Here is a 20408-nt window from a genome sequence, read left to right on the forward strand (position 1 = left end):
AGTCGTTTTGTGCTTTGATTTAACCCATACAAAGTAATTTAATTTCGTTAAGGAACCAACCTATACATATCCACATTTTTAAATAGGAGTCGTGCTATAGGACAAATGTACGTACATAGGTATATGTATTGGTTAACCCACTATACTTCTTTATTTCTGGTCTTGGAACTAAAATATAAGGTGTAAATACTTTGTTATAAGTTTTAATACGCAGTAATGAAAAATACATCTTCCTAAATTATTTAAATGTAATATGGCTATAATGTGTCTGTATATTCCGTATTCTATAATTAGTTTCTGTGCCAAGAATAAACTAATTAGATTCTAAAAACCATTAACTAAAAAATAAATGTTTAAAAACGATTTATCAGCTGTAAAATTAAGGTGTTAAAATAATTTAGCGAAGCGTAAGATTTATTTTTTAATATGTATGAAATAATGATGCTAACAATAATGTATCTTACCAAACCCTATTAATATTAATAAACGCAAACTACCGGCATTACACAAAATTACGTTCTTACCTCAATAAATCTTAGTTTATATTATTACGCTCCAAGAAACGGCTAAATACACGAAATATTTATAAATAAAACTTCTAATTAGCAATATATTATCAGAAACGGAACTGGAATTGGTGAGTCGTTAACATCGGTAACAATGTTGGGGCCACGCAACTCGACACGGCCGCGCGTGTCCACTCGCCTAATTGTGAAACAAAAACTCCATGGAACCGACGAATTAATCATCAGCGTGCCACTCAACTAGCGGTACTCGAATATATTTTATTAATGCTACCTTCATGACACTCGGTTTGCTTACTTTCAGGTTGAAAATTAGGAGCGAATTAATTTTAAAGTAATAATACTACATGTTCAATGTTTGAAAAAGACTTTCCATACTATTATAAAAAGCTTCCAACACAGCTTGACGCTATGCAATAAAAATACCAGAGAAAAACAAAAGTTACAGCAAAATTTTCAAGTTAATTTTTACATCCGTTCATAAAGTAAGAACAACCTTTGTGAATGTTTGAAGGGTTTATTTAATAGCTTTGTATAATCGTGTGTTGGAATGAGGTCAGATTATTAGAATTCATGAGAACGGTCACACGAAAGCGTGGCGATGACGGATCACGATTGTACGAGCAGTAAGGCTTGCGCGGCCTCCGAGCCGATATGCCTCCGGTCACAAAGACCTCCCAACGACAGTGGCGTGTAAACCAGTAAATCTTGATGTAAAGTACTTTACTCATTCATACATTGCATGTCTATCTAATATTATGAACGAACGTTATAAATAAATATTGCTTTGGTAGTATTTGGTAATTATTTAAGTTCCGAATATAATTCTTGAAAGTCGTACGAACGTTATGCCTTAAAACATAAGAAGATATTTGAATTGTCGGATTGAATACCTGAAAACTACTTTAGGAAAATTATCAAATAATCCAATATCGGTAGGTAGTGCAGCGTTTTATACAAATAAATGTCTTTGTAGAGTCTAAAGTCTGCGACTAGCATTAATTAATTTTCTTTTACTGAAATTGCTATTGAAAGTAAAGTATATTCACCCGAACAAAATTTTCACCCCAGAATATATTTTTTCGAGTTGAACTACCTTCATTTTATAAACCCTTGCTTAATGGAAATGATGAACCAGGCCCGAGTTATTCATTTCTTAGAGTTATAAGGGAAAGTGCAATAACAAAAGATGACTGTTAGTGTCGTTTAGAGCCATAAAATATGGCGATAGTCAAGGTTCCGAGATTTATAGCTAACATACACAATAAAACTGGTTTCTCTTACCTAGTTAGATATTATTTTATCGGATTCGAGGGAAACTAACCAGCTGATAGAATTCACTTCGCAGGTATGGATGTAATTAGAATGTGTTACGTCCAGAGAATAAGTACACGTTAATACTACGTCTGTTTGAATTTAGAGTCTAGACGTACGTTTTTATTTTTGTTTCACATATTTGTGATTATAAAATTCAAGGTTAGAAGAAGGAAACGACTGAATAATTAATGAAAATATGTAAATGGCGGTTTCTGCTCGTGGTCTACCATTAACTACGAGTTGCAATGATTAATGAATAGCTTTTTCGTCGTTTACTTAAATAATGAGATTACAACTCTATGCTTCAAAACTATACAAAATGAGGTCGATGGCAGTTATTAATTAAGCATAGGTATACTTTTTAATAGAAATAAAGTTTTATCAGATAAAAAGGGCAAAAGCAAACTTTAGTATTTTTTTTCAAAATATACTATTATCGTTTGCTTTATTTAGTCTTTACGTAATTATATGACATTAATAAAATAAAAGGTAAGCTTTAATAAGTTTATGCAAAATTCTCACTGCGATAAAGCAATTTTACTACGACGAGCGACGCTTTAATAAAACGACGCTGTTCATGGCGTCAACCTATAAACATTTTATGAAAATGTTGATTGCATAAACGGATCTCTGATAAAATTTCGTAAGTTATTTATGCTGTAATGAAACATGAAATGCCACATAGGACAGGGGAGAATATTTTATGACAAACTAATGTTGTATCAGTTGTCAGGGCGAGCGCCCGCGGTGTAAGCTGCCGGCCGCCGGCCGTCCGTGGCGAGGGACAGCCTACACTGGCCACCGATGCACCGTGGAGCAGGTCGCTTTGCCCCAGGCTCACTAACGCACCCTGCTAACATAATCACTACAATTTATTCCATTTATCAACTGCACTCGGAATTATGTCGTAAGACTATATTTATTTAATGCAACGATTGACTTAAGTAGGCCATGCAATTATATAGTACTTATGATGTGTATACAACGACGTTTATCTCCTTCATTATCCGTCTTTTCACATAAAACAAGGTGATTACCAGTGTGATGCGAATCGGCAGCGATGAGTGTTTTATTTCACTTTTCACATAGAGACAGTAAACGATAATTATGGTCATTAGCCGAAAAGCCAAGCTCATTAACAGGGCTGTCGCTATTGAACATTGCGATTGCCAGGGCTGCCGGACACCGGTAAGCGGGTCGGCCGCGGCGGGGACTGGCGGACACGTATCGCACCGATATCCGCAAAATACTTTCATTAATAATCCCCGTTTAATTTATAGCGGCGTCCGGGTCGTTGTATGAATATACAAGCCAATAAAATTTAATAAAACGCTCACCACGCCGTCCGGCCGCTCGTCTTAATGAACAACGACAAACATCAATTCTCAGCAATCATTTGCGTTTTTTAATTACTGTTGATATTTTCACGTCGTTAACGTATTTTGAAATAAGGCGATTATAAAACAAACAAGCTAGACAGGTGACTCGAGTTGATAGTGAATATGAGTTTAGGTGTAATATAAATTAATAAGTTATTCGGCGTTCGGCGGGACTCCCGCGGTGCGGCGCGCGCTCGTTGTGTTTACCTTACACCAGTAATTATTATACACCTTGGGCCCACTAACCTTCTCTGCACCCGCACTCACTCGTTAAACTCTACCTTCACTGTTTTCACTATACTTATGTATTATTAATATTTTAATCGCCTCTCATCTACATACAAGTGGTATTTCATAATGTTCCTAATTAAACACATCATAATTATGCGCGAGCTGTAAATTGCCTACGTCTACGAAAGTACGAGGTGTGCTCATAATAGCAGCATGGAGTCGCTATTCGAAATCGAAATGCCATCGACGTACTTTGTAATAAATATATCAAGGCCTTATCATCTTATGACATCTAACGACACGGATAGGCAATACAATCGTACCCGTAAAACTTGTAAGTGACACTGACATGACAATCTATTATTTAGATAAAGCTTTATTAATCTATTTTCTAAAAGCACACATTCAATAATAATATCAGAGTGATTATATTTATTTACCATAAATGATAAATGTCCTGTCATGTTGGGTATTTCTTTCCGGTGGAAACAAAATAATAATTTATTTTACTGCTAAAAGATTAGTGTTGTTTGCATATGCAATTAATGCTATTGATATACAATTACGTAGTTTTAAGTTATGATTAAGATGTGTTTCATGAAACATCCTCACCTTTTTATCGCGTTTACTTACTCTCAGCTTAGTGGTCACACAATTATGGTATTTAATTGCATTTATAATACTTAATGTATACCGTCGTAAAAACTGTATCTATGTTTAATCCTCGGCGTAAAAATACAACAAAGTAAGTTTATTGCCGCGAATTACAAGTGATGTTGTTCCTTTCATTGTTCCCTTACTCGCACGTACTATAATTGATGAGAAGAATCACCCACGGACGTTGATTCGATTGCGAAAAAGTGGAGCTATCTGCAAATTTATTTTTTTATTAGAGCAGCTACAGAGGTATTCATTCAAATCTTTATTCAAAATCTTACACATAAACTAGAAATACAAAGCTACACAATGTAACCTCAAAATAATGTGGTTAACGGTTATTAAATACAGTTTTATATTTGTGCGATGTTAACAGAGAGTATTGTGAGTAGCTTTTATGTCATAATAAGGGCAATTGAAGTAATATGTGGGTGTTGGCGAGACGCCGGAAGTGGTCGCCATTGCCGCTGCATTTCAAACTGCCCGCTGTATATTTGCACTCAGTTTATTTCTACAGAACGACCGAATTACAAGCGATAAAATCGTTACTTATACCACTATCGCTTATTTGCAGTCAATCATTTAGGTACGTGAATGTTTAACGCACGAAGTACTGTGACTTTTAAATAAGTACGTAATAAAATAACTACGTAGTTAAGATTTATAACAAATAGGTTCTATCATTTATTGCTCTCGATGTTTTTTATACGTTGATGTATTATTAATTCATTAATATTTTTTTTACATTTACAATTACGACGATTTTATGAGTTACGACACTGGTTTAACTCATTTAATAAGCGACTTTAATATGTACTTTTATGACTAAACTTAATAAAACGGTTTCATATTCAAATCAATAAATTTAGAAATAAAAAAATTAGTATTGGAAGAATTTGAAAGAAATATTTTAGTGGTAGATGTATATTATGTGTGTTGGAATAATATTGATTGAGGTGTGACATTTTTATCTTCATATTAGTATTCTATGAGACGGCGAAATTTAAAGGTAAATTATTTAATGGTTTTAAGAATAGGTAGAAAGTCAATCAAGCAATAAATTTGGATAGTGGCGTAGTGATGTGATAGGTCTTATAATTCTATAAATGGCCATATTTCAATTAAGACGCACCCATGTTTACGATTCAGACTGAAGTCATCTTCGTTGCCTAAGACCATTAAACTGCACACTTTATGTACATAGCTTTATCTCGTATTTTACAAGGAGATTCTAATTTACAAGTTACCGACTCTTTTTATAATTATTATCTCACTTTAACTAATTAAATTAGTCTCTAAATACGCAATCTAACTCATAGCATTCACAATGTAGCATATGCGCGTTGTCGTATCTGGTGTTTGTTGAGAATCTTCTCAACTACATTATGTACCTCGGGATCGTTTATCTACTATGTTATTGGCAGGTTTCAGGCTATTCGTAAACACTTTCGTTGGCTACGATTAGATGCAACAAACTTGACGTGATGGAATGTTGTCCAAAGCGTGGAACAGGTTGTCGTATGTATTGTATGCAAATATGGTCGGCGCCACCGTGAGGAGTTGAGCTCATTTGGCAGAGTTATGGCCGTCACATGGAGCGGGGACACCGCGTCGCTGATATGACTCGGCGTATTAATCACAAGCTGTAACGATAGCTTTAAGAAGCCCTCGAGAGCAGAACGCGAGAGCAGCGCCTCGCGGGGGGCGCGCGCAGCGACATAACATTTCTCACTTCAATTTGTAGTCTTATTTGTTTTTCTGTTTCCATCGTCTCACTTCATTTCAATCGGAGGTCGTTTTTTAATATAACTTTTATATTTTTTTCATTCCGAGGTGACGTTTATCGTGACTCCCCGGGTGACGGCGACGCGACGCGCCTCTCTAGTTAAATGACGATTTACCAGTTTTTCATTGGACTCCCGATGTCAGTCTCTTTACGAGCGAGTATTTTATTTGGAGATATTTTACTGCCACCGATGTTATGATGAACGTTTACGTACCTTTGAGTTATTTTTATGTTCCATATGAATTTGTGAACTTGAGACGCTACGGCCAATAAAAGATGAAATTGATTAAGGTATAAAATTTTAACATTATAGTAGGTAGGTAGTTGTTTGATTTTGTGTCCCTTTACATTATTATTTGACTGAGCAATAAAATAAAAGGTATCCTGGTACTTGTACTCTTCTCCAACCAGGCATCACTTTAAAAAATAGTAAAATTATTCGTTATTGGTATTCGTTTGTGTGTATAAAAATATTTCATTGTTATAACATTTAATATTTTAAAAGTAAACAGTCAGAAACATGATTCATCTCAATTCCTTTAGAATTGTGTGGTGTCAATTGTTTATAATTAACTTAATACCTGTGTATAATTAGTTATTCATCTGTCACGGCTGCAACTGAATAGTCACTGAGTGTCGCAACTTCATCAGTATTCATTATTGTCTTATACATATTTATTTTTAGTGGCGTGTACAATCGTTTACAAAAATGTAGATCCCATATGGTAAATTAGTTTGTTCTTTTAGTAATGAAGTTTGTATGGAAGCAGTTGTGGTGATGTAAACTGAACTAAGATATGTAGGTATACTTAGTCTACGTAGTTAATAAATATGTCTAATACAGTGATATCTATATGATTTAATTTTTAATAGTATTTATATTTTCGTAAGTATTTTATGTTTTATGCAACGGGTTCGACGTCGACGCGAACAGTAACTAATGCAAATTCAAAGAAATCCGCTACTTTAGAGGGTCGTTTGTCATCGCTTACCGCAGCTGTGGACACTGGCTCGATGACACAGGCGGACAGTCGCGCGCACAACTCATTCCAATCGTTATGACTACATCGATTACATTATGTTCGCAATTATATTAATTTTATTGACTAAAATTAAGTATGTTATTTATTATGTGTATATCTACATTTGCATGTCTACCAATTTTACTGTTAGGTACATTTTATCAATAATTCAAATAATTTTGGCTTGCAAAACCATCCATTGGGTTTTAGAAGTGACTTGGCCTTTAGTTATGGTTAAAATTACTGACCTTCGTACTTAGGTCTGCACTTAGATCACAAAGTTAAATTAAATATTATTTAAAAACGGAATCATCCAGCTTTTGATATGTTCCCTAAACTTGAATAAAAAGAGTTTTTGAATATTTTATCAATGAATATTATCATTTTAACAACGGCTGGGATAGTTGAGTGCTCGAGTGTGGCCGCCCACGGCTCACGGCCTCATCTCGATTCAATCTGTTGACATCTCGTATTCAATGGGCACGTGCTATTTGTTTTAAATAAATTCATTACTTAACCGTTGCTACAGAGGCAATCGGAAATCTACTTTATGATCCGACGATTATGAGACCCGATCATGAATCTTTATGTACGATATAATTGTCCACAATGATTCTAATGGCTCTATATTCAACACTTTAATAAGCAAATTATGAATAGAGTAATAAATACGTGTAATGCAATTAGTTTTTATTCCTCTTTATGTATTAGTTGAGTGACATAAATTAATTCATTTGATATCCTTAATTTATCGCTCAATAATTACTGATTCATACATTATGCAGGTGCCGGCTAGGTATCCGTTTTATCGCATATATCAATTCAAATCGCCACTTTTACACTACTGTGGAGCGTAAAGTCTCATGTTACTGGTTGTATGTATATTGGTTGTTAATAAAAACATATTTAGCATTTTGCCATACGTTCGTATTTTAAATGTTTATAATGGCGTCGGGTTATGTCGGATTTATTTAGACATAGCATGTCGTTATGGGCTGTGTCACGAGTGCTCGGCGTAAGGTACAAATGGGCCAATTTGTCGACGCTCCGGTGTGGAGGCGAAAATCCGCCGTAATCCGCGGCCTCGCGCGCTAATCGAAATATCGACGCAGCCGCTTATTGACGAGTGGCGACCGGACACCGGACGACCGCCTGACCCGATCACCCGGCACGTGACGCACAACATGCACCAATCTGTAATCATTAAAATTAATTACTTCGCCTAAGTATTAAGAAACTATTACCATGTCTTTTTTTAATCTAACAATTGCTTAGATGCAAATATAATGTTAGATACTTTGTTTACTTTCTTCCAGATATTTAAGCGAGTGGATTTCCCTAACTGTCTGGTATTTACACATATTTAAAACACGACCAATCGACGAAACTTCGGGCCTTCTGAAAAAAATTTTGAGTCCGCCTTATCTTAAGCGTAGTGTGTAAAATGTTGATAACGATGGCGGACAAGAGGCACATCCACCGCGGCCGGCGGTCCGCAGCCATCTGTCCCCCACCGTCGGCCATGTTCCGCTCCTCCCCACGACCCTCCCAACGCCTCCCACCGCAATTACAGCCATCCGGCACTTTCGCCGCCAACGCAAACGTCATCTTGCTCCTTAGATATTAAAGATTAATATCCTTTGGTGGGTAAATGCAAGGGAGGTCGGGTGGGCAGTGCCGCATCCCTTCAGAACGATCCGTGTCGTCGCTCGCATAGTACGTGATATCATCCGTGTTGTATAATTATTGTAATGCTATCGTATCGGCAGCTCTCACTGGCCTTTTAATGCATAATTGTTGACTTGTATTAATTTAAGCCCTTTGCCATTCTTATCACGTCTATCGTGATTCCTATCTGCAGATATAAAAAGCATTGATGAGCAGACTAAAGACGTATCTATTGATTATTATCTTTAGATATATCATGACAAGTTACTTGGAATATTAAATACCTCAAATCTAGTATCTTCTTTAAACTTTTTCTTATCCCAACTGCTATCCATCTTCTTATTTTTCTTATAAATTTTACTAATATTTTTATCGCTTAGTTACCTAGTTATGGTTTAGCAAAAATGGTTACTGGTGCTGTTTTACAGATAGAGTTGTTGTTGTTTGTTTTATGGATGTATAAATCAGCTCTTAGATTTTTTACTTCTACTTATATCTTGTAATGTGCTTCTATTTAGTTCAGTAAATTTCGTTAATTTCATTAATCATTTTATGAAGAGTTAGGTATGTCTTATTGCTTTATTTTAACACGCAAATAATGTGGCCAGCTACTGGACGCATAAAATATAAACACAGGTAGAATCGTGGAAACAAAATCCAGCAAGTGCGTTGATCACGATCAATAGATCCATATAATTATAATATATTGAATATCGGTGATCCGGGGCGGGGCGGTCGTTCATTAGGCGCAGGTGAGGAAATTAGAGGTCCGTAATGAAGTTCACCACGCCCTGCCATCACACCTCCGGTGGACCATAATATATGCGCTTTCATTATCACAATATGCTACGGACTCTATCCTGTATTAATGATCATAATTATAACATTAGTGACAGATGGACACTTGACAGTTGTCACTAATTTGATGTAGGTAATGGGCCTTAATGGGCCGCTTCAGAGAGCTTACACTTGGTTGATTAATATGTGGATAGGTATCTGTTTTTCTTGTCATCCATTATTCATTTTTAAGCTGTCTAAGAAAAGTCTCAGGTTTGTTGGTAACATCAAAATTGCTTACCTTTTTTAAGTACTTAGAGTAATGGAGTACTATAGATCTGTTTCTACATAGGTACACACAAAAGCATCTCCTTTTTGGATAGCAGTGGATATTTAAGGATTTTTTACCGTTGTTGTTGTTACTTTATCAAAAAAAGACAGGTGTAAAAGAAAAATCTTCTGCATAACTCTACCAAACTTATAAATTGAGGGGCCTCATAAATAAGTTATAGAACTTATCTTGAATATACAGCATTAAAATAAATACGTGCACACATATTTAGATAATACAGTAATTATACTAGCCATAAAGAAAGAACAGTCACTTTAATAACCTAACAACCAAAATGAATCGGCGCCTTTGCGGCTACAATTAACACGATGCCGCAATAAAAATAACTAGGCAGTGAAATTAATTAATTTACAGACTTTAATTATCTCATCATGGCCGTAAAACCATGGGCAGTTTGCGTCGGGCTGGCTTATCGGCTCGTCACATCGGACCGAGACGTCGCCCAATTAATTACGGCCGCGTTGCGTTATGAGAAATCACCGACATTGTTATTACTGGATAGATAACGCGAGCGCGCTAATTAATGCCTAAGTGGATAGATTTTGTGCGTAACTCAACATCATTTGTAAGTCCTACATAAGGAGCTGTGACTTTTTTCACAAGTCAATCAAATTAATTTATTTTACAATTATTTAGGTATTAGGTAAATACGAAATACGCCATGCTATCCTAGAGAAGTAGGCACGTTTAAGAAAATATTGTGATTGATTTAATTCTAGATATTTTAACTTCTGGAATAGCTTTGATATTCCCTGATTCATACCATCTGACAAAATCATGCAAAACATTTTCCTAATCTGCTACAGTTCTTAGCTAGATATTTATATATTCCACGTTAAAATATGTAAAAGGATTATAGAATTTTAACTAGGCTAGTCCACGATAAAATATATTCTGAAAACTGGTTATTAATTGCCTATTTCAATTAGGTACGTAAAGTTACGTACAAGCTTTTGACGTAAGCATAAAGGAGATGAATAATTTATAATTATTAAGTGTGGCTTGTAATTTTCCACCATGTTAAGTGCAATCAACGTGCTTTTAGGCTGTATTTCAGTTTAGTAGAAGCGGTATTATTAAAATATCCACCTATTAAATAATACCAAAATATATGTACATCGTCACTTTAGTACATCTGCCTTCTAATGAATTTCACATTTCACATAAATCCTATGAGTTCTAAACGTGTGACGTGTCTGACTGATGACTTAGAGCGTTTCACTCTAGAGTCGTAAAGCGTCGCGCTGTTGTTGATAAAGTTGGACGGTTAAGGAAACCAAATGTGGAAATTTCTAGTTAAGCTGGGTGCTTAAGCACACACGTTCATTTAGCTAAAGTGGTTGATACTGAAATCCTATTTAATTGGACTTGCGAGATCACTGAAATATTTACAAGAGATTTAGTGTTTGTGGATTGATTTTGAATCGTAAAAGACTTAATAATGAAGTTAAATAAATAAAATAATGGGAATATCTTTCTCCAGATCGTGCTAAACTCGATGCACCGGTATCAACCGCGCATCCACCTCGTGAAAGTCCGTGAGGGGGGCGGACCCATCACCGATCTGACGCGGGAGCAGCACCGCACCTTCGTGTTCCCGGAGACGGTGTTCACGGCCGTCACTGCCTACCAGAACCAGCTCATCACCAAGCTCAAGATCGACTCCAACCCCTTCGCTAAAGGATTCAGGGATTCTTCGCGATTGACGGACTTTGATAGGTAAGAAACTTATATTCATTTGAATATTTGTTCGTAGCTTGTAAACGAGTAGGTACTCTTGAAAATAATTTGTTTCGATCGATTAGATTGCACATTTTCTTTGCCATCACCGTAGGTAGTAAGATGCCTGTAAATTACCTTTTGATCACTTATTAAGAGGTAAGCCAAATTTTACTTAACCCATTTCCGGCTCTTGTACCCAAAACACGATCAAAAGACCCACCTAACACGAACACATAAATTCCTGCCATTAAGTTTTAACAGCCCATCAATATTGAGGTTTCAAAAATCGGTGACGAGCGGATATTCCAGCACGTTTAGTTTATTTGCGCTAAAGTGGTCCAAAACGGCGTACGGCGAGTTTGATAAATTGACAGGTTATTAGCAACAGTTGAAAGGCATTAGGTCTGCCGCCCTGCAATTTGCCTCGAACGGTTTTACATGAATAAAAGATTAAAAACGCGCTTCTCCGCTGATTGCGGCCGATATCGGTTGGATGCGGATCGCTGGATCGCTGCTCGGATTTAGGGAGGGCCTGTTGTTATCCCTCTTATCGGCTTAATCGACTTTCTGAATGAGATTATGGGCGTAAATATATTCTTAAGGTCGTATGGATATGCCCTTGAGATTGTGCCAATATAATGTAGGTATCTATAATACTTATAAGAGGGTATAAGAAAATAAAATACGAAACGTCTTTATAAACAATCTTTAAAAACCGCCATTTGCTTGCAATACTTTGGCAATGGCTAAAACAATTTAAACTTTAGGCCCTTCTATTGTCCTGCTCTGTATTCAAGTAAAAACAGTCTATACAGTCCTAACAAAAAATTATGTAAGTTGGCATTTTATTTAGTTTGTTGCTGGTTTACGACTTATTTAGTATTAATTAAGGACTTCGCGGTTAAACTTTATTGGGTAATAAAGTCGGTCATACATACTTTATACATATAAGTTCTCGGTTACTTCTACGGCTACTTCTTACTATTGAAAATGCTTTGGAGCTTAAATGTCAACAATGAAATACATCGACAGATTGATAAGTTAAAATTGTAAAGGACCCAAGGAAAAAGATAGTTCCTTAAAGCAAGCATTTTCGTTGACGACATACACAAAACAGTAATTAACATTTATAGGTGGAAACATAAAATGAGTCTAAGTTATTAAGCTGTTAAGTGTTGCTCAATGTAGGTACAGAGGCCATGCTGTAACAGACAACAGTGATGTCATGAAACCATTCACTTTTATTGTCTACTATCATATAAAACTTTATGTGGCGTTATTAACAAAAACTATAAAATAAGCCGTTCTCTTCACATCGCCTGCTGTTTCTATGTATAAAGCCTGCAAGCGTGGTACCTACTTATACATTTTATCAGTTTGTAGCAACACCAGCTACGCCAGCTTGAGCCCCGTGATTTCGTGACATTTGCACATTTAGTTGCCCTACCTCCAAATGACAATTATCATAATTATTCGCGTTATTAAAATGTCAGCGCTAAAGCATAACCAGCGCCGTAGTCTTAAACAAAAGGTTTAGTTTGGGCATATCGAAAATATTTGAGTTTTGTTTAACGGATAAATCTTTATATGAGTAGGAAAGCCGTTTTTTTTTAATATTACGATTTTGTTCTCAATAAGACATGCTGAGCAAAAGCGTTGTATGTTGAACCTAGAAAACGTCGGAATTATAATTGATAGCAAGTAGTAGATTACAATAAATAGCTGTCTGATATCATTTTTGTAAAAAAAAAAGACTGTATACGAAGAAATAGACGATCAAAGTATGTGTCTTTTTTAAATTAAACTGTTCGTGTCTTTAAATAAATCTTGTCGACATCTGGATACATGTCACAGAGGTCGCCGCCGTCAAACAATTGGCTATTTTCCAGGATGGACTAGGAAGGCAATCATACTCACATTTTCAAGAATACACACTGCACAATGCAATCACTTTTTTGACAGAAACTGATGTACACTCTTAGTTTAAATTAATGGTTATTGATCTTTAACGACCTTAGAAAATATACTTTTTGTTTGAAAACAAAATATGTAATCAGGTACTTATTTCTACCACATTTTACAGACAAATATGGTAAGCTTCGCCAAAATTTTGAGAGTACTGTACAAGACATTTGAACAATGCGTAATAAATTACTTTCTTAGGCATCGCTTAGTATTCGAAGAACAAGCTAAATAATTAAAAAAACATATTTTTATACTAAAGTATTAGTAACCACTAAGTAGTAGTCAAATATTGAATGCTGCTAAGACATTTTAAAATTTAATATTTTTCTTGGACAGGTTTGAATGCCAATCTGTATTTTCGAACAGAAATTGTTCGTGTTCTGTTGGACACTGTTGAAGTACTATCTTTATGGTTAAAATGGTGGCATTTTGAATACGTTACTGAGATTTTTACATAACCTTATATAAGTCTTTATTAACCCACACGATTTATGCCATTTTGTATCATTATTGATAAAAGAGAACTAGGAGAGTCCATTTATATCGCTTCCTTCATTTTTTGGAGTTCTCGACACCCGAAAACATATTTTTTACATACACCAATAAATGTTTTTGTTTAAATTTGACAACGCAGACTCCAAAAGTATCTATTTTTACAGCAACTTTTTACTTTTTGTAGCACCTCTTACAACTTAAATGAAAAGCTTGTGTAAACGACCGATAGGAAACATGTTAATACTCACCATATAATTATATTGATGAGTGAAAATCTAGATATAAAGTCTACATGCTCGTTTCATGGTAAATTAATACTTAGCGAAAATAACTAGTTTCGCTCATTAAATCGGAGGTGTCGGTGGACTGCGGTGAGGCGAGAATGCGCCTCAAGGAACGTTCGGGCGTTCCCATGAGCCGACCACTACTTTCGACTCACGATCGATGGTCTCCACCGACAGACAACACTTAGGCCAGGGCCCCTTTATGAAATATTTTGGTACCATTTTATTTTTGACACAAAAAATTGGGACTGAAACTAAACTGTAAACCTATTACTAAATCATATTATAACCCTATCAGAAAGTCTTTTTTTTAGACTACAGCTCATTTCCCGAAAGCTTTATCCGTCCAGTATAATATTTTTTTACAATCCTATCGCAATGCGTGTGTTCCCATAGGCTTGTAATTGAACGGGTGATTAATTATTTTATCTAATCAAAAAAACAATTAGCAAACAAGATCAGATTGAAGAATGCGTTAACCTAACGTTCTGGCCAGGTAGCAGATAATTAGGTACGATCCAAGCATTCTGCTTAGGCACTTCACAACCCGTTAATCTTTCCAAGTAAACGCTTTAGCGTTTAACGGTATTGGTAGAAAGGTGTCTTTAGTTTGATGTTAACACGTTCGAGGTTGCGTGGTTGCGAGTGCGGGGCGGGGAGCGCGCGGCGGCGTGTGGAAACAGCTCACGTCAACGGCGGCCGGAGCCGGCGGCGTCGGCGCGCGTAATCACAGGGCTCCGCTCCTCATTATGCCCTAAACGACAAATTAAAGCGCATTTCTATTATCTGGCCATCGGTGTGATGCCCGTTCGGTCGGACCGGACCGGTTCTCCGGGGGCGGTATGAGGACTCAAGCGTTCTCGCTCACGTGTTTATATTTTAGCAACAACCTGCTGAAATTGACTATGCATAAACAATCACTGATTCACCCTTAAAGATAATATATAATAGATAATAAACAATTTGACGTTCGCTGGTCAGATTACTTTGCTGCACAGGTTGTGCCCGCTCTTAAAAGGTCTTACCTTGATGCGTTCTTATTTAATAGAATTTGTTTCTTCAAAGTAATTAGGTGGATCTTAATTTTGTTAATTTTATTATACCTAAATAATTAATACATTATACCTAAATATTACCTACCTAAATAATTTACCTAAGTAAATTTCCTGTTTCTAAAAAGGTATTTTCTATCGTTACATTTTTTTCATATTAAACAAAACCTTACGCATTAGCTCTTAAGTTTTTTCTTGAGAACAGTAGTAGCATGACGGGCGGAATTATCGAACCTATTAATAATGTAATCGACATAGGCGTCAGTGCGTAGCTACCGATTTGTATTAATTGATACGCCATCGCCTCGATGATAGTTGCCGAGCAGTGATTGACGGCTAATTCGAGATGCTATCTGAGCAATTACCGCGTCCTCCAAGCCACTCTCCGTTCTCTGTCGGTCATCGCGGTTGCTACTAGCTCCCACATAACTCTACACGCTCTCTAAACCAATAAGCAATAAAACTATATCGATTACAGATTTGTTTATGTATTGTATTCTTTTAACATTTTCCTTATGTAACTTTATCCTTATGTCAACTGACAAAGTTTTCGATATCAAAAACATAATAAAAACAATTCACCTCGTAAAACTAGACCTAGTGCCTGAGATTAAATGTTTTCTATTTATTAATCTTGAAACTTTATGCTCTAATACTTCAAATATTAAAGGGGAACTGTAATATGAGGTGTTAAAATTTAATTTCATTGGACATGTTGTGTTATTCTCATTCAAGTGTAAATTCTTTTTAAGCATAACGGTATTAAATACAGAATAATTAGTGGTTTCGCATATCGCGTGTTCTGATGATTGGTGTCAGCCGCGCTACTGTGCGCTCGCGCTCCTACATAGCTCAGCGGTTAATTCAGTTCAACGCGTACGTATCTGTATCGATAAAATCTCGACGCGTATTGCCACTTCGCTGTCTGTCACTCGTGCTACTTGGCTTGACGAGTGTAAGTTAATTTTAAAAGCCGTCTAAGTACTTCCGTTTATATTGTTCAACGCGCTCGGTCAACTATTAAAATACTTTCTATTCTGATTGCTGAATTCACACCGCCATAAATATAAATATTAAAAACAACGCCTAACGGCGCTCAGCCTTAATGACTTCCTTCGCTGACGTCCGAAATCGTCAGACAATAAGTATGATGAATTGCCATTTTGTGAGAATCGGGCGGTGAAGTTATTTGGCGTGGTGGTCGAGGCGGCTTTTCATCCATTAATTAATAAGATACGCCCCTCGCTCAATCAGAGCCGATATTTAGCGGGCGAGGAGTTATATTTATGCTCCGACGCACCTCTTCTTTAATTGCATGCGATTCACTTACTAGCTAGAAATAACTTTAACGACAACCGCGTGCTGCCCGCAGGCCCCTGCGTGTTTCACAGTTACGTTACATTAAGTATTTTTTAAATATCAACCATCTATCACATTTACTTACACGATCGTAGAGCCCGAAAGCTGTCCAGACACTGAGAGTATCAATACACGATTAGGTACTTTTTTGTTTCTACCTATAAGTATTTCATTCAATATTGGGGCACAATGTTTTAATGTAATCTATAGATAGGTACATTTTAAGCAAACCTTGCGAGTAAAGGAAATAATATTTCATGTTTTATCAGATAGACATATTATGCATTCGCTGGCAAATATCGATAAGCGTTGCTCGGTAAGATATCGATAAGAGAGCCGGCGAGCACGGCCGGGCCTATCGGCGGGCTCTAAGAGCCGCCGCCCTGTAATTTGCCGGCGGAGAGTGTTGGCTATTACAGCTGATACCGAGATCATAATAAATACGCCATTAACGCCCCCGCAGCACCCGAAACGACATAACCACCCGGAGTAACAGGCTCTCAGCCAGCGCCAACACCGCGCCGCTTAATACCTTCTGTTGTGCACGCCTTAAGTGTAAATTTTAAGATATTAGTGTTGTGGAATGTGTTAGTTCGAAATTTAACATTCATTTTTGATTGCCTACAATTACGTGCAATGTGCAATGTATAAAATGCTTTACGGGCTGAGACCGAATTAATATGGATTGGCGAATTTAGAATAACTAAAGGAGAGTTAACTAAGCATTTTAAAGTGAACTGGTTTTCCGGCTCATTTCACACATTATCCTAATTCACTTGATATAGAAATCCTCTTACTCACCTAAATTGTACAAAACCTTGCCTTTGACACGTTATGGTAATTAATTATCTGAGTTAGTTTAAAGGCGAAACAATATTGCGTGATAAAATTGTGTGAAATCGCTGAGAAGTTGTGGTTAATTCGGGGTTTTATTAACAATAATATCAGCCATTATTCGTTTTTATATAAATTAGGGAGTTTAACAAAAAATACTATTATATGTGTTAGCGTGTGTGGGCACTACCTGTTTTTAATTCCCGGTGAGAGCGCGCCGGCGCCCGGGGCCGACTCGCCGGTGATAGATTAAATTCGACACGGCATCTCGTGATGTCATGCCAATTTTGAGGCTTAGCTCGAGCACGGCGTGTCGTCACGCTCATTTGCTGCTCTCCGACTAATGCTCGTATCTCAAGAAGGAACTCATTATTAATAAACATGGCCTCAGATTTACGCACGCCGTACAGCGTACGACAAACCTGCCTTATACAAAACGGAAAAGACCTGTTCGAGCACTAACTAGATTTCTATTGAGCGGGCGTGAAAGACGCATTATTGCGCACTTATGAGAGGTGATAGTTTCGTAGAGATGCGAAAATAGCTAGTTAACGGGAAGCGTGATCGGTGGCGGTCGCGACAGCCTCCAGGAACCGATAAAGGGCATCACGCACTCGCACAGTAAAGAGACGCACGAGCTCGCTGCGCGCCTCGTTAACTGCGACACTACTCGTAAAGACGCTTCGACGAAACAATCGACAACGATGCACTCCTTGTTTAACACTTTTCCATAAGTGGACAAAAAATCTCCTACGCGCGATGTTTATGTAGGTGTTTTATTTAAAGATTCTGCTTATTGCAAATGTTGGAGTTATACAGGCATAGTAAATCAAAGCTAAACGTACCAGTCGTAAACAAAGCTGACCACGTCGTATTTCATCGGGGCTGAATTTTACATAACAGCTTCTAGTGTGACGTTCGTAACGTTTTATGAGATTTGAAATCGCCACGTGGCCGCCGGTGGCCGGAGTCGTTCCTCGAACTCGGTTTTATAGACTACGGACCGATGAAACCCAACGAACAGTCCGACTCGCAAACCGCTCAGGTTCGCGGAACTCAACACGAACGTGCACTCCAGGCGCTGACTCTACCGAAATAGGACTTATTATTATCAGAAAATTCACTTTGCGTCAACATGGATATTACTCCTAAAATACTTTACTTATAAGAGCTCCCGGATGTCCAAGAGATATTCTGGAATTGCCGTGTATATAGTATATACAGAAATCGTTTAGCAAATTTTGAGAACCTCGACCACTTTGAACTTTAATGACGTAATGTGCTAAAGTGACCCTGATTTAACGCTTGTGTTTTGCACTCTCCACAGAGATCCAATGGAGCTGATGTTGATGGAGCAACAGTTGCTGCGGTCACCGCTCCGGCTGTACGCGGGCGGGGCGGGGGGTGCGGTGGGCGCGGGGGCCGCCGATGAGGAAGCGGAGAAGCGCGCGGCGTGGGCGCGGGCGCCGGGCGCGCTGCAGCTGCTGGCGCTGGGCGGGCGCGCGTGGCCGGCCGCGTGGCCGCCGCCGCTGGCGCTGGCGCCCGACCTGTGGCTGCACAAGCCGGCCGCGCCGCTGCGCTACTGCCCCTACCCGCCGCCGCAGCCCCCGCCGCCGCGCGCGCACCACGACCAGCCCTCGCCGCGGCACCCGCTGTGAGCCCCGACTCTCCTCAGGACTCGCCTCTCGCCGCCGCTCGATGCTCAGCTCGCAGCGCTCCGGGCTTCAACGAAAACGTGCTGTGACAACGGCTCCATCATATCCGACAGTTTACAGTATTAACTCGCTTGAACTGCGCCCCAGAATGATGACCGGCTTTCAAAAGACTATTTATTTTATTCAAAGTGAGTTTCAAATTAGTACCTTAATAGACAAATGTATGTAACTGAGTAGTAATAAGTTGTCGATAGGTATATTGTGTAACTTTATAACATAACATAATTTCAAGGTTCCTACCCGAAAATAAAATATTGAAAGTAATGTTAATGTAGAGAAAAGAATATTAATTAACAATAGTTACCTGCACATATTAGTTACTCCTTCCTTTAATGTTTATATTTCCCTAGTTGTATGCTCTCATATATATATATCTTTAATAAATGACATCATTAGAAACATAATTAAAACCAAAGAAAAAATACAAGTTTGTGTATTAAACTTGAAATTATAATTTGACTACTATAAAACATTCCATGCTTTGAATCGTTCCAGTATTTTATTCAGTAAGTTTAATATTCTGCCCTTTATTTTATTATTGTAAACTATACCCAGGTAATTCGAAAACTGTTATTCGACGATCGATTAGCAACTTTGTTTTGTCTCTCTATCATACTGTAATTTACACGACTAACGTGTGTAATTGTTAATTTGATATCATCTAAACCTGATCGTTTAAATACAAAATAAAAAAGTCGATATTATAATATAATAAGTAAAAAAAATGTGTACTGAAGCAAAAGTTTCGCATCAAAGTTCTCAATATTCGACCAAATGCGAGGAGAGTAAGTTTTACCGATACATCTCCAAAAAATGTTCTAAAGAAATAACAATACTATGAATGATGAACTGCAGCCTTGTAAGGATTCCAAAACCAAGTGATGTATTATTTCTGTACTTATGTGTATTTGTGTGTACATTCATACTTAAAGACTATTTATATTCTCGTAGACGTAAGATATATGAAAATGTATGTACTGTATAGTGGTTGAGTAAATTATTTTTGTAGGATAAGCACTGTACATAGTGGGTCACCTAGATGTTTATAAATAAGAGGTTTTGAAGAAGTATTGTCTTAGTAGAGAAATATCATGCGAAACGCTCACATTTCCGTACTTTATTTACCAATTTTACTAATTCATGTTCAATTAACTTCCACTCATAATATTTTCAATCAGTGAAAAATACAATATCATAGAAATGTAAATCAATATAAGTTTTGATCATAAATCCCAAGTTACATTTTAAATGACTTCGGATGTAAGATGG

At 37.2% G+C, this 20408-nt stretch overlaps 1 protein-coding gene across 1 annotated transcript in view; it reads left to right on the forward strand.

Moving 5' to 3' along the window:
• The window catches only part of LOC113493320 (T-box transcription factor TBX20), a 64276-nt gene extending 44771 nt beyond the window's left edge, over window positions 1-19505 (forward strand). Inside the window, exons 5-6 of the mRNA XM_026871252.1 lie at window positions 11197-11432; window positions 18752-19505. Of these exons, the coding sequence (XP_026727053.1) occupies window positions 11197-11432; window positions 18752-19082 (567 nt within the window). The 3' untranslated portion in view covers window positions 19083-19505. The remainder of the gene's footprint in view (window positions 1-11196; window positions 11433-18751) is intronic.
• The last annotated feature ends 903 nt before the right edge of the window (window positions 19506-20408 follow it).

The sequence above is a fragment of the Trichoplusia ni genome, chromosome 4 (assembly GCF_003590095.1).
Source record: "Trichoplusia ni isolate ovarian cell line Hi5 chromosome 4, tn1, whole genome shotgun sequence".
NCBI lineage: Eukaryota > Metazoa > Arthropoda > Insecta > Lepidoptera > Noctuidae > Trichoplusia > Trichoplusia ni.